At 44.0% G+C, this 15,388-nt stretch overlaps 1 protein-coding gene across 1 annotated transcript in view; it reads right to left on the reverse strand.

Moving 5' to 3' along the window:
• Positions 1-716: 716 nt before the first annotated feature.
• Positions 717-15,388, reverse strand: part of GPATCH1 (G-patch domain containing 1) — a 53,853-nt gene continuing 39,181 nt past the window's right edge. Inside the window, exons 16-20 of the mRNA XM_089667823.1 lie at positions 11,870-12,056; positions 9,673-9,783; positions 7,240-7,364; positions 6,874-7,019; positions 717-894 (exon numbers count right to left, since the gene is read on the reverse strand). Coding sequence (XP_089523949.1) covers positions 867-894; positions 6,874-7,019; positions 7,240-7,364; positions 9,673-9,783; positions 11,870-12,056 — 597 coding nt within the window. The 3' untranslated portion in view covers positions 717-866. The remainder of the gene's footprint in view (positions 895-6,873; positions 7,020-7,239; positions 7,365-9,672; positions 9,784-11,869; positions 12,057-15,388) is intronic.

Raw genomic sequence — 15,388 nt, forward strand, 5'->3', positions numbered from 1 at the left:
AGTCCAGCCCTCCTAAAGTCTGAAGGACAGTAAACTGGCCCTTTATCTAGAAAGTTTGGAGACCCCTGGATTAGAGCATTGATGTGCCATGATATAAAACTTAGATATCTATCTATATACATATATATCACCGAGTTCACTTGCAGTGTGGAAGCCTTTACTGACAAAATACACTTGCAGATATAAACACTTCCCCTTCATGATATCTGCAACGCTATTTATTTATATGTTTCTTTGTAGATTTATTTTTACGTCTAATGCATTTGTGCGCAAATCATGAAAACAGAGCATTGTTTTTATTAAACCAGTGTATCAATTAAAAGCCTTGGGTATGCAAATTAGGTCTACAGTTATTGTCAAACAAGCAGATGCTGCTAAAATTTTACCTGTACAATCAGGCATCAAATACCTCTGGTCATGAAAGAGTTTAAAAGGCATTTAAGAGACATGGGAGACAGAGTGGCACTTATTAGCTCTAATTATTGAAGTCTATTTGTTACCTGCACTGTCCATTTATGCCTGCACAAGCTCTTGAATTAACTCCAAACACCTCATAGCATTCTGAAATGGGGAAAGAGTGACATCATTTAGCAGGTCTCCTTACTACAGCCCTGGTCACGTTCATCAGCTCAGAAAACAAAATGCAGACTTTCAATATAAACACAAATATTGTTCATCAAATGATGTTACAGACAGATCTGAGGTTTACAAAAGACTTCAATTTTTAAAAAAAAAAACTATTTATTTCCATACAATATACACCTGTACAGGGCATTCATCGGTGCCTGCATAAATATATATACAGTAAAGTTTATTGGCTATAAATTCATTGACACCAGACGTCAGCTGAGTATCCACCGCCGTCGCTAATGAGGGATCGGAAGATTTTTTAGCCTGTAAAGAAATGAGATTGTGTGTAAGTTTTGCGATTTGTTATTGCAAGTCACAGACAGCAAAACTGTCAGGGATGAGCCTTCTATTAAAAGGAATGTGTGGTGGGTTTTGTAGATTTACAATATTTTAGATACACTGATCAGCCATAATATTATAACCAATGACAGGCAAAGTGAATAACATTGTCTTATTACAATAAATACGTTTAAATATAGTACCGACAACAACCTTCTTGATCCCCGACAGTCTGGCTTCCGCCCACAACATTCCACAGAAACTGCCATACTAAAACTCACCAATGACCTACTAACTGCTAAAACCAACGGCCATTACTCCATACTCATACTCCTTGACCTTTCCGCTGCCTTTGACACAGTCGACCACCCGCTCCTTCTCAGTAAACTCCACTCCATCGGCCTCCGTGACTCTGCTCTCTCCTGGTTCTCCACTTACCTTTCTCAGCGCACTTTCAGTGTCACATACAACTCCTCCTCCTCCGCTCCGCTTCCTCTTTCTGTTGTGGTACCCCAAGGTTCTGTTCTTGAGCCCCTCCTTTTCTCTCTCTATACCTCCTCCCTGGGCCAACTGATAACCTCCCAAGGCATCCAATAGCACCTCTATGCTGATGACACCCAGATCTATCTCTCCACTCCCCAGCTCACCCCCTCAATCTCCTCACGTATCACAAATCTACTAAGCGATATATCAGCATGGATGTCACATCACTACCTTAAACTCAATCTTTCAAAAACTGAGCTTGTAATATTTCCTCCTCCCCGATCCCCAACTCATGACTTTACTATTAAGATCAACAGCACAACCATTGGTCCTTCCCCTCATGCCAGGGAGCTAGGCGTAATCCTAGACTCTGACCTCTCCTTTGGGCCCCACATCCACTCACTGGCTAAATCCTGCCGCCTCAACCTCTGGAACATTTCCAAAATCCGCCCCTTCCTGACCAATGACACCACAAAACAACGTATCCATGCCTTGGTTATATCCCGCCTCGATTACTGCAACTCCCTCCTCACTGGTCTACCGTTACACAGGTTATCCCCCCTTCAGTCTATTATGAATGCTACTGCTAGACTCATCCACCTTACCAACCGATCAGCGACTGCTGCCCCTCTCTGCCAATCCCTTCACTGGCTTCCAATAACCCAACATATAAAATTCAAAATACTAACCACAGCTTACAAAGCCATCCACAACACTGCCCCTAGCTACATCACCAACCTCATCCACAGATACCACCCAAATCGCCCACTCCGCTCCTCCCATGATATCCTCCTCTCTAGCTCCCTCATCACCTCCTTCCACGCTCGCCTTCAGGACTTCTCCAGAGCCTCTCACATCCTCTGGAACTCCGTACCACAGCATGTTCGGTCAGCCCACACCCTGTCTGCCTTAAGGCGATCTTTGAAAACTCACTTCTTCAAGGAAGCCTACCCCACCTCCACCTAAGAACTGTACTTGAATCACCTTCGCCAGATCATCCCCCACAGCTATCACCTTCAAGTATCAGGTATCACCTGTATCACTTCCCCCTTCCTTTAGATTGTAAGCTCCACGAGCCGGGCCCTCCTATTCCTTCTGTACTGAAATGTATTGTAATTGTACGGTCTCCCTTATATTGTAAAGCGCTGCGCAAACTGTTGGCGCGATATAAATCCTGTATAATAATAATAATATAGTAAGAAAAGCAGCTTGCATAAGGATAACCCCTAAAATCAATGCAAATATAACATAACCCATGTGCTCAAATATCCATCTTACTAAGGAATCTTCTGCTTATTCCAAAGGAAAAAAAAATTCCATGCTCATGTCACATATATTATCCCGCATGCTGGAAAAATAAACGTCTCTCTGTGACATCAATTGCAATCCACCGCTTTGCATGTCAACTGTCACCTTGTGAATGCCTCTGCCAAAATAGCGCTCTCACCTGGTTTTGATGACCTATATATTTTACAAGGACACAGCAAGCGTTCCCCTAATGGGGTTTAGAAAGCGCTTCTATCCTCTGCACCTCCACTCCTGCAGATTATATCACCCAGAGGAATCATAATCAACTCTCCTAGTGCTTTCTGTAAAATAAACCATATTGATTGGAAAAAACAAAACAGTATGATGATGTCACTCATCTCCGCCCCATGCAATCTTACCCGACTAGCTGTCGGTAGGCCATGAGAAGGTTGTGGGTTCAAGTCCCATGTTGGGTGCATGACATTTCAAACTTTTGGATGGAGCTGGGTGACGTCATCACGCTGTGCCAGGTAGCGGCAGAAACCCATAGAGGCTGTTTTTAACAATACCTGACTGTTTTTTTATGTGTAACAAAAGCGATTTAACTCACATACGCTAAGGATTTAGTGCACAAAAAAGTGAGTGATTCATGTTTTTTAAGTGTTTTCAAAGTGGAAGTAAACTCCTATTAGCATCTTTTAACTACAGGTGAGACTTTAATAAGGTGCTGTAAATATCTCCTAAAGGAAATATTTACTCTTAAGCGCTGTGATGTCACCGACACATGCGCACTTCACTCTCAATGGAAGGCACGCCGTCCATCAAGAGAGCTGTGCTGCGGCCAAAACTCCCTTAGCGCATGCGTGGGAGTAACGACATTGCAGCTCGGCCAGATGGCCACAGCTTGCAAACTCAGAAGGGAAGCATAGGGGAGCCGTGACAGCGCTCCACTGGAGGGCTTTGTTTTCAGGTAAGTCATTCATAATGTGTAGTATGCGATGCATGCTAGCATATTATGTTCTTAACTTGCAGGGAGAAGATTTTTCAGAATTTTGTTTTCACGGTTTACTACCACTTTAAATATTTTTCTTCAGCAACTTGCCATCCTTAGGATATAAATAAATAGATCAGAACAAACGGTTATATCATTATTCTGGTATCAAATTTTTCAGTCGGCATTTGGCTTTCCAGTAAAAGATCTGGGTGGCTGTAAAGCTGCCTGATCACTTCAACAGAGCTCGGAAGGGCCCCCATTCCCAGGCTCTCCTGTTCCACCAGGGACCTCTACAAATTGTTGGGCCGACTGCCCAAAGAGGAGAATGAGGAACATCCATTCCTTTCCCTCCTCTGTGACAAATGAAGCTGGAAGCAACGAGGATTTAAAATCCAGTTGTGGTTCTTTGTTTACCTGGAGGGAGGCAGTTGATTAAACTAACCTGTGTTTGATGCGCTGCCTTGGAGAGTCTAATAGACCCCAAATCTCTCAATAAAGAGTACCTGACACTGCCCAAGTTATCACAAGGGATGCTGTTTATCCCTTGTGATAGCAATAAAGTTTAATAACAAAAAATTAAAGAAAAAAATTAAAAAATATATACCGAAATAAAAAAAATAAAAATAATAAAGTGTCCCCATCCACCTGTGGAAATACAAACACTTACTAAACCCACTTGCCCTCCAGAGGATTTACCCCTCTTCCTGACCAGGCCATTATTTTCAATACAATACTTTAACTGACAATTGCGTGGTCATGCAACGTTGTATTCAGTCGATCCTGAATACGGCTGCCAGACTCATTCACCTTTCCAACCGCTCCATCTCCGCCATCCCCCTCTGCCAATCCCTCCACTGGCTTCCGATTGCGCAACGGATGAAATTCAAAATCCTAACACTGACGTACAAAGCCGTCCACCATACTGCCCCGAACTACATCACTGACCTAATATCCAAGTACCACCCAGCATGCACACTCCGCTCCTCACAAGACCTCCTTCTCTCTAGTTCCCTGGTCTCCTCCTCCCATGCCCGCCTCCAGGACTTCTCCAGGGTGTCACCCATCCTCTGGAACTCCCTGCCCCAACCCATCAGATTACCACCTACTCTCCTCTCCTTTAGGTGCACCCTGAAAACCCATCTCTTCAGGGAAGCCTACCCCACCCCCTGCTAACTTGCCGACCTCCTTCACTCTTCCTACCACCCCATCCCCCACAGCTATCTCCTCCTGTACCACCATCCCCTCCCTCCTAGATTGTAAGCTCCAAAGAGCAGTCTCTCAATCCCGTCATGTTTTGCATTGTATTGGTATTGTTCTGTCACATGTTCTGTCCCCCTTTGTAATGTACAGCGCTGAGCGAACCATTGGCGCTTTATAAATACTGTATAATAATAATAATAAAATTTATGTCCTTTTTTCCCCACAAATAGAGCTTTCTTTCGGTGTTATTTGGTTACCTGTGAGTTATTTTATTTTTTGCGTTATAAATGAAAAAGACAAACAATTTAAAAAAAAAAAACCCTGTGTTTATGTGATCTAAAGTTCACTTAAGTGTACTTTTTCCCGAAAAACTGCATTTGCTCAAACATCATGAGACATAAAAAATTGCAACAACCAACATTTTATTCTCCAGGGCCCCTGTTTTAGAAAATACATAATCATTGAGGGTTTTAAGTAACTGTCTAGCAAAGAAAAAAAATAAATACTGAATTTAACACGTATGTGAGAAATTTAAAAAATGGCCCAGATGGCAAAGGGTTTATTTCCAGCATGAGGGATAATGTGTGGACTATTTTTTTCTGCTGTAATACGCAAAAGATTGCTCAATTAGATGGACATATGAACATATTGTTTATGTATTTTATGTTTATATTGATATACAGGATGATGATACAGTTGTGCTCAAACCTTTGCATACCCGGGCAGAAATCTTGGCATTGATGTCGAAAATATGGCTGACCATGCCAAACATTTATTTTATTTAGGATAGTGATGATATGAAGCCATTTATTATCCCATAAATGTTTGACTCCTTTTTAAAATCAGAATGACAACAGAAATCACCCAAATGGCCATGATCAAAAGTTTACATACCCTGGAATGTTTGGTCTTGGTACAAACACACAAGGTGACACACGGGTTAAACACAGGATAGAAAAAAAAACAACAAAAAAAAAACACTGCCAGTGCATCCAGGAGCAGCAGCGTTTTAGAAGAAAAATGCTTGAAGCTTGTAAACACATGTAAACTCATGTTAACGCTAGGTGTGTTTAGCTTTTGAGCATTAATTCATTTCAATGGGCAGAATAAATTATTATTCTGGCCAGTGAAATTAAACGCCCAAGTACTTGATGCCCATAAATGCGCCTAAACACTAGCATTATACACTTTTACAAGAGACAGGAGTTTTTCTGCCAAAATGCTGCTACTGGAAGGAAAAGTGTTTTCAAAACATCCTGTGTGCACGAGGCCTGTTATCATCTCAGGGCTGTATTCTCCAGCTCCATCTGTTTAACCTAGATTAAAAAAATCCTCCTGAAGAGCAGGGCACCAACATTAGGCTTTGTAACCTCAATTTCAGGCTTTTAAAAGCGAAGTTTAGGTTTGGAGGGTTTTTTTGGAAATTATACTTACCTAAGTGGACACAGCATCGGTCTGATGCTGCATCTGTCCCCCACTGACTAACACTGAGAACTGAGCGTTCAAAGACCGCTGATCACTCAGTTCTCCGCAAGCAGAGAGCTTGCGACTGTTAGTCACCGCTCTCTGCTCTGCCCTCCTCCCCTTTCCCCACCCTTGCTCACTGGGGCGCAGGGCTGTGGAATGGGCAGGAGCAGCTGGCTCAGGCATGAGCAAATCGCTGAGAGGCAGAGCCAGGTGTCGGTCCATGGATCTGGGTCAGGATCTTTCCCGAAAAAGTCAGTGTCTATCCCGGAAAGTCAGGATCTTTCCCCAATCTGGACAAGCTGAGTGAGGGGTCACAAGTGTGCAGAACGAACTACACTCCTGTGATCCACAGAAATACAGCCAAACGAGCTTTGGCTGTACTTTTCCTTTAAGAACATGTCCTCTAAAGAGGAGAGTTACTAAAACTGGTGCAGCTCTGCATAGTAACCAATCAGCTTCTAGGGTTTTTTTTTTTGTCAAAGCTCCATTGAACAAGCTTAAGTTAAAAGCTGATTGGTTACTCTGCACAACTGCACCAGTTTTAGTAATCTCCCCCTAGGCTTTCCACCTACCTTTTCAGAAGCTCCCTGGGTGTAATCTTGGCTGCTTCCTCTGTGTCACTAAGATCTGCACTGCTATCCTCAGAGTCTGTGCTGTCGTCGTTTTCTTTTTTACTTTTATGTTTGCTTTTGTGCTTTTGCTTCTTGTGCTTCCTCTTCTGTATTAGACACAGAATGCAAGAAAAGTTTATTCATAGATCAGTGTTAGGAATGTATTCATGCAAAATCAGAAGGTTACTGCGAGGTGCACTTTAACATAGAATGGAATTCTGTACTTCTATTGTGACAGGTTCTCAAAGTAGGTTGCTCATTAGGACGACCAATGACAAGGTCTACATCAAGCCTATGGATGTATTTGCTCCCCATGACCGGTCTCACCTTTTCCTTCTTGTGTTTGTGCTCCTTTTTCAGTTTGTGTTTCTCTTTATGCCTCTTCTGCTTTGACTTCTTTAAGGGATCATCCCGACTGAGCGAGGGAGTATCGCTGGTAATCCGAGGAGTTGCTATGGTGAAAGAAAAACAAGAAATTGGTCTATAATTGGAGTTAACGTTTAGGTCACATATAGTAAAAGTCTGCTCCTTATTGAACCTTTAAAGCTGAACTCCAGGATGAACTCCCTTCCTACATTTGCAGCAGAAACACCCCAAAATGTCCTCAATAAGTGAATACAGAGCCAAGAAATCTGTCCCTTTACTTGCCATGATATTACCATCCCTCTGCAAACTTTCACTCTATCTCTGGTTGCAGGGAAAAAGGAATCTGTAAAGTGCCCAACGTCACATTCCTTGGGCACCTGACTGATGCTCTATGCTGCCAAAGTAGTGACGGGCAGGTTTGAGGGCGAAACTGTGGCTGAGCAGGACTAGGACTGCAATCCAGTAGTCGGAGGGTTTGTGTGTGGCCCTCTGTGGCTGAGCAGGGCCAGAATTAGTAATCCAGCAGTGAGCGGGTTTATGTATGGTGCCCTGTGGCTGAACAAAACTAGACTCTGTAACCCAGCAGTGAGCATTCACCAGCAGGGAAAGACATAAGGAGATTCGCACAAAGAATTCATTTTCATCAGACCTCACCCATGATTTAGTTTCACATTATTTTTTTTTTTTCACTAGGCCGTGGCTAAGCCCTGCTAGCAGTTTTCTCATCACTACTATGGCCAGTAAGGACACCCTCAGTGGCCTTGCGGACAGCAGTAGGAGGAGCTTAGCTATGATTCTATAATATATTTGCTGTTTTGAAAAGCTGGTATAAAAGTGAAATAAGTACTAGTCTGTCTAGTCATTTATTTTTCATATTACTACTTCAAGGTCCACGTAATTAGGGGTGTAGTAAGGCTGTTGACTTTTCCTACATATTTTGTGCAAAATATGTCCCTCGTTAACATCCCAGAAAACTGGAAGGTATGCTTCAAACCACAGGCGTAAAACAAAAGGCCCGAGGGCCCAGGCCATATCATGTGGCCCCCAGACCTCTCCTGCAGCTGTGGCACCCCGTCATCTTTATATTGACTCAGCAGTTGGCAGAAGAGTGGACAACAGAACTCTTCCGCCAGATCCTGCGCTTCTCTATGTAGAGAGGCTCATCTCTTCAACCTCCCCACCCTTGGTCTCAGCAACTGGCAGCACGGAGGAGGATAGATCTCCTCCTACAGATCCTGCACCTCTCTGTACAGCTGCAGCACCCCCTCCTCCACCTCCACTGGTTTCAACATTAAGCAGACTCCAGAGGCTGACTCCAGCCCTCCTCTGGTCCTCCTCCAAATCCTGCACTTTCTGCTTCCCAACTCTGTCTCCAGCTTCTTCCCGGTAGCAGGTAAGGGGGGAGAGGTGCACGGAGATGTAAGTGAGGGTGGGGTGCTCTAGACATCTAGTCCAACAGATACAACCTGCTCTTTGAGAGCAACCATAATGATGATGATGAACAACCCTCGTGATGCAGCCCGCCACGAAATTGCGTTTGGCACCCCTGCTTTAGATCAAAGCCTGCTCACCCACCTTCGCCATCCTACACTACGGTTAGAAGCCAAAAAAGGTGTTTCTATTGGTCAAATGGGTGGCAAGTGCCAATATTGAGGGGGTGAAGATTAAATCAGGAACATTGAGCACTCGGTAAAGTAAGACCAGGACCAAGGCAGACACAGAAAAGGCATTACAGGCCAAAAAAAAGTAACCTAAATTATGTGGCACCTCATCCGAGGACTATTACACGTTAAAAATACCCAACAGACTATCTAAGACACCCTAGCAAGGTGTTAAATGCTCCTATTAGAAGCATGTGACTACTGGGACACTGATCAACATTATGAATTTGGTGCTCTCTGTTCTTACTGCATGAAAATACAAGTTAGGCTGTTAATGACAGCACCTTAAAAAAAAACTGAGCCAAAAGAGCAGCATTGGCCCAAAGAAAAAAAAAAAAAACCCTCAAGTCATACTTCCTGGTGTACAACATCCTACAAGAGTGTTCTATTGTAGGGATGCATTCTAGTGGACCTCGGACACCGAGGCTTCCACCCCTCCCAGTAGGCAGTGATGAGCCAGTGACGTCACCAGAGTCTCCAGATAGTATGATCAGAAGAATATAATTTTCTTTCTCGAATAGTGCCGTTTTTCTTTCTTTAATTCTTTCTTCAAGAAGAAAGAACCGTTTAGAATGTAAACATGCACAATTCGCAGGCATGGAAATACTGCCTTTTTGGCACCAGTGCCTGGCGTCCTAGGTGCTGAGACTTTATTTCCTCAATCACTGTACCCCTGTATCACTGTACCCCTGTAAATGAGGCCCTGGCCAACAGAATCAATCTGAAATCACACCAGAAGGAAGTGCAGGAGGAAGCCTTGGACCAAATTCTTCCTCAGAGTTCCTCTCAACCGGACCGTCCATCACTGTGGGAGGAATGGGCTGTTGAACCTCCAGCTTTGGCTCTGCAAAGAAAATACACATTAATATGCAGAAGAATCAGGAGAACCAATGAGGCAGATCTACACTTCCCAATCCAATAAAGGACCATTCCAGCTTATTAGAACTTGTTATTAATGCTGTGTTCATGAGGGAGATTTCCATTCATTTCCTGTTATGGGGACCTTTTAACTACATGCCGCCCAGCCACTGTACATATACAGCGGCAGGACGGTACTCACAGGCAAAACCATGTTTTAAGATGTGTGTTTTGTAAACAAATAGAGGGCGCGCGCGAGGCGCGCCGCCGCCCTATTTGTCCCGCGGATCACCGCCACAGATGTCAGTCGCCGGGTCACAGCCGCTCATTATCGGCTATGTTCCGGCGATCGGCGGCAAACAGTGACAGACAGCACAGCTGCAGTAGCTGTGCTGTCTGTCACTTCCCTGTCAGCTCGAGGATGAGCTGATCGAGAAAGAACAGTTTCTCTTTCTCGATCAGCTTTGTCCCGCCCAGTACACACCCCGCCCCCTAGTAAAACACTCCCCTCACTCCTATAACCCTTCCCTGCAAAATAAAGTTAACCCCTTCCTCCCCATTGCCATTAGTACAGTGTCAGTTTTTTTTTTTTTGCACTGATCACTGTGTTAGTGTTTTTGGGGATTTCAGTGACCCCAAATCAGTACCCCCCAATGTCCGAATGTCCGCCGCAGTCCCGCCATAAGTCCCTGATCGCCGCCATATTTCGCTGATCGCTGCCATTATTAGTATAAAAGAAAAAAACTATCTTTCCCGCCATTTGTAAACGCTATAACTTTCACGTAAACCAATTAATTTACACGTATTGGGTTTTTTTTTTTTAGCAAAGACATGTCACAGAATGCATTTTGGCAGAAATTTATGACTAAATTTGATTTTTGCATTTTTTTTACTGGACATGTTTCATAGCAAAAAGTCCAAAATATTGTTTTTTTTTTCCTCAAAATTGTCAGCCTTTTTATTTATAGCGCAAAAAATAAAAACCGCACAGGCGATCAAATACCACCAAAATAAAGCTCAATTTGTGGGGAAAAAAAAGGATGTAAATTTCATTTATGTACCGTATTGCATGACCGCGCAATTGTCGTTAAACTAGCGCAGTGCTGTATAGCAAAAAAATGGCGTAAATTGCAGTATTTATACCATAGTTTGTAGACGCTATAACTTCCACAGAAAGCAATCAATATACACTCATTGGGATTTTTTTTACCAAAAACATGGAGCAGAATACATTTTGGCCTAAATTTATAACCAACTTTGAGTTTACTATATATTTTTTATAGCTGAAAGTAAAAATATTGTTTTTCTTCAAAATTTTTGGCCTTTTTATGTTTATAGCGTGAAAAATAAAAAGCGCACAGATGATCAAATACCACCGAAAGAAATCTCTATTTATGTGAAAAAAAGGACGTAAATTTTGTTTGGGTGCAGCATTGCATGACCGCGCAATTATCAGTTGAATTAGTGCAGCGCCGAGTAGCAAAAAGAGGCCTGGTCATTAAGGGGGGTAAATCCTCAGGAGCTCAAGTGGTTAAAGTGGACACAAACAATGATAAAAAAAAAAAAAAAAAGTAACAAAGAATCTAACTATGACCCCATCCAAAACAAAGAGAAAAATAAAACAAAAAAAAGACTTTAGTCTGGAGAACGCTTCCCCACTGCTAATAAAATTTGACAAAGATTAAATATTCACTTTTAGGGCTCATTCACACTAGTTTGGGGGCAGTAAAACCACACAATCGAGCTATTATGTCCCGTGGCCTATTCAGGTTAATGGGAAGTTCTGCACTTGCCCCATAACCACATGGCGTAAAAGAGGTAAACTAGGCATTGTGGAGGCCTGCTTAACTACCGTCAAATGCTTCTCAGACAGCAAAGCTATTGTGAATGAGCCCTTAAGCTACTTCAGACTTACAGTAGGCAATTTGTATTTAACCTGAATCCATAGGATTTACTATCTCCACAGTAAAAAGCATTTTTCTTTTTTTTTTTTTAAAAAAGTCAAATTTTTCCTGATTATTTCCGGAAGCAGAGACTGACAACCAGAGAACAAACACAGAAGAGAGCCTGACCTTGTACTATAGAAGGCGGTGCTATCTCTGGCCTTCTGCCTTCAACCTCTTCCCTGGGCGACGGAGAATCCTCATCGCTCTCCTCTTCCGAAGACGAAGACTTCTCAGAGGAATCAGCAAATATGGCTTTAAATAAATCTATTGGAGGTCTTCTCTCTTCTTCTTCTGCATCCTGTTCCACCTGGCTCTGGAGGACCCAAAGAATATAAATGAGTGACAAAATCTGTACGAGAACTGAACCAATGTTAAATCTAGCCATTATTTCTCATATGATTTCTACAGTAACAGATCAGCCAAAGAGATATTCCAGTTATAACTGGATAATATAACTGATAATCCACCCTATGCAAAAAAAATAAAAAATGCGGCAACATCGGTCTCATGGTTATTGGGCATTTACCATTTTTTTTTTCCAGTGAAGTGTACAGAGGCACAAGACTTTGTAAGAGCCAGTGCATTGCGCCTGGGGGAAGAGGAGGGAGAGGGAGGAGGAATCCCCAACACTGTGCATAGTCCCTCGTCCGCAGAGGTAGATGGGAATTGTAGTAAATGGTTGGTTGGAGTTGGTTCTGGCCAGCTCAGTGGATTGCTTCAAAAAAGGCCTGGATTCTTTCTCGGATACACAGAATATAACTGGATATAACATTTATAGGTAAAGTTGATCCAGGGAATATCCGATTGCCTCTCGAGGGATCAGGAAGGAATTTTTTTTCCCAGCAGGAGCAAATTGGATCGTGCTTTGCTGGGTTTTTTGCCTTCCTCTGGATCAACTGTGGGTGTAGGATTATAACTTTTTTTTTTTTCTATGGTTGAACTGGATGGACTTTGGTCTTTTTTCAGCCAGACTAACTCTGTAACTGTTTACATTCCTGGATTGCGGCTATGAGGGTCAAGGGGTAGTTTAACCACTTGCCGTATGACAGCTACACTGCGACCGGCCAGCTCTGGGAGGGGGTCATAAAACGTTCGCCCGTGATTCAGCTTCTCAAGACATCTACATGCTCTCTTCAATGCACAATGACACCCACAAGCAAAGCACCAGAAGAAAATGGCACAATCCAAAAACCAGAATGTGTCGACGATTATAAGTTGTTCATGGGGAGAGTCGACTTTAATGATCAGATGATCCAGCACTACCTTGCTGTAAGAAGAACCCACCATTGGTACAAAAAAGTCTCCATTTATTTTTTTCAATTTGGCCATTTATAATACATATGTGATCTACTGCAAATCCATGTAATGGATGTCCCTAGAACACCTGATGGTGCTCCTTGCGTAATGGGCCTCTCTATGTGGCCAGGCTGTAGAAAAGTCTCACACATGTGATATCACCATACTCAGGAGGAGTAGCAGAATGTATTTTGGGGTGGTTTTTTTTTCGTATTTACATGTTATGTGTTAGAAATATCTTATAAATACATTTTTAATTTTTTTCCCACATATTCCGAAAATGTTTGGAAATAAATCAAATAATCAAAAGACTCAATATGCCTCAAAGAATATACGGTGGGTTGTTTGCTTCTCAAAATGAGCTCATTTTGTGGGCAATCCCATAGTCCTGGTGCTTGCAGGGCCTTCAAAAGTGTAATAGGTAGTCAAGATATTAGATACGTAATTTATGTCCCTAGAACACCTGATGGTGCTCCTTGTATGTTGGGCCTCTCTGTGTGGCCAAGGTGTGGAAAAGTCTCACATGTGGTATCACCATACTCAGAAGGAGTAACAAAATGTGTTTTGGGGTGTATTTGCAAGTATGCCTGTGCTGTGCGTGAACTGAAGTATAAATTTCTAATATTTCGCCTCTCATGGTTTCTTTTTTTCATCCTCATCAACATTTTTAAAATAAATAAAAACCTTTACTATTTTTTTTTTTGAGTTTTGATAACTTTTTGTAGCTCGAGTTTGGACATCACTGGGTCACTGTGCTGTCTATGTAATGGCAATGCAGGCAGGTCATAGCTGGTGAGAGGGGCGGGAGGGTGCTCTACACAGCCTCCTGAAAAGATCACAGCACCCTATCCTCAGCCATGATGCAAGCAGTGGGCTGACTCCTAGGAGTAGTTCACCCACACATGATGCTGAGCCTCCATGACAGAGAGAACTGAAATCCAATGAAAGATAGGGGCAGGCCAGGGAGAGTAAGGCTGGAAAGGAAAGGGCTAGATAGAACCCACCTCATTTCCTGGCTGGAGGATATCTGACTTGCTGCAATTTATAGTGCACATTGTGAGTGAGACACACATTGCTCAATGAAATGAGAGTAAACCATTTCAGTACAGAAGGAGAAGAGCCGGTACAACTGTGTAAGACTGAACAGAAGGCTGGAAGTTCAGCTTTAAAGTGTTACTAAACCTAGGACCCCGCATTCACTATATCCGCTCTCCCCGGACCCCGCATTCACTATATCCGTTCTCCCCGGACCCCGCATTCACTATATCCGCTCTCCCCGGACCCCGCATTCACTATATCCGCTCTCCCCGGACCCCGCATTCACTATATCCGCTCTCCCCGGACCCCGCATTCACTAGATCCGCTCTCCCCGGACCCCGCATTCACTAGATCCGCTCTCCCCGGACCCCGCATTCACTAAATCCGCTCTCCCCGGACCCCGCATTCACTAAATCCGCTCTCCCCGGACCCCGCATTCACTATATCCGCTCTCCCCGGACCCCGCATTCACTATATCCGGTCTCCCCGGACCCCGCATTCACTATATCCGGTCTCCCCGGACCCCGCATTCACTATATCCGGTCTCCCCGGACCCCGCATTCACTATATCCGGTCTCCCCGGACCCCGCATTCACTATATCCGGTCTCCCCGGACCCCGCATTCACTATATCCGGTCTCCCCGGACCCCGCATTCACTGTATCCGGTCTCCCCGGACCCCGCATTCACTATATCCGGTCTCCCCGGACCCCGCATTCACTGTATCCGCTCTCCCAGGACCCCGCATTCACTGTATCCGGTCTCCCCGGACCCCGCATTCACTATATCCGGTCTCCCCGGACCCCGCATTCACTATATCCGGTCTCCCCGGACCCCGCATTCACTATATCCGGTCTCCCCGGACCCCGCATTCACTATATCCGGTCTCCCCGGACCCCGCATTCACTATATCCGGTCTCCCCGGACCCCGCATTCACTATATCCGGTCTCCCCGGACCACGCATTCACTATATCCGGTCTCCCCGGACCACGCATTCACTATATCCGCTCTCCCCGGACCCCGCATTCACTGTATCCGGTCTACCCGGACCCCGCATTCACTGTATTCGGTCTCCCCGGACCCTGCATTCACTGTATTCGGTCTCCCCGGACCCTGCATTCACTGTATTCGGTCTCCCCGGACCCTGCATTCACTGTATCTGCTCTCCCCCGGAACCTGCATTCACTATATCTGGTCTCCCTGGACCCTGCATTCACTATATCTGGTCTCCCCGGACCCTGCATTCACTATATTTGACCTCCCACAGTACACAGCACATGGAATGCAATTATTTTAGTAAATATAAACTGC

The sequence above is a fragment of the Staurois parvus genome, unplaced genomic scaffold, assembly GCF_062004578.1.
Source record: "Staurois parvus isolate SC_StPar_1 unplaced genomic scaffold, SC_StPar_1.0 ptg003601l, whole genome shotgun sequence".
Classification (NCBI taxonomy): domain Eukaryota; kingdom Metazoa; phylum Chordata; class Amphibia; order Anura; family Ranidae; genus Staurois; species Staurois parvus.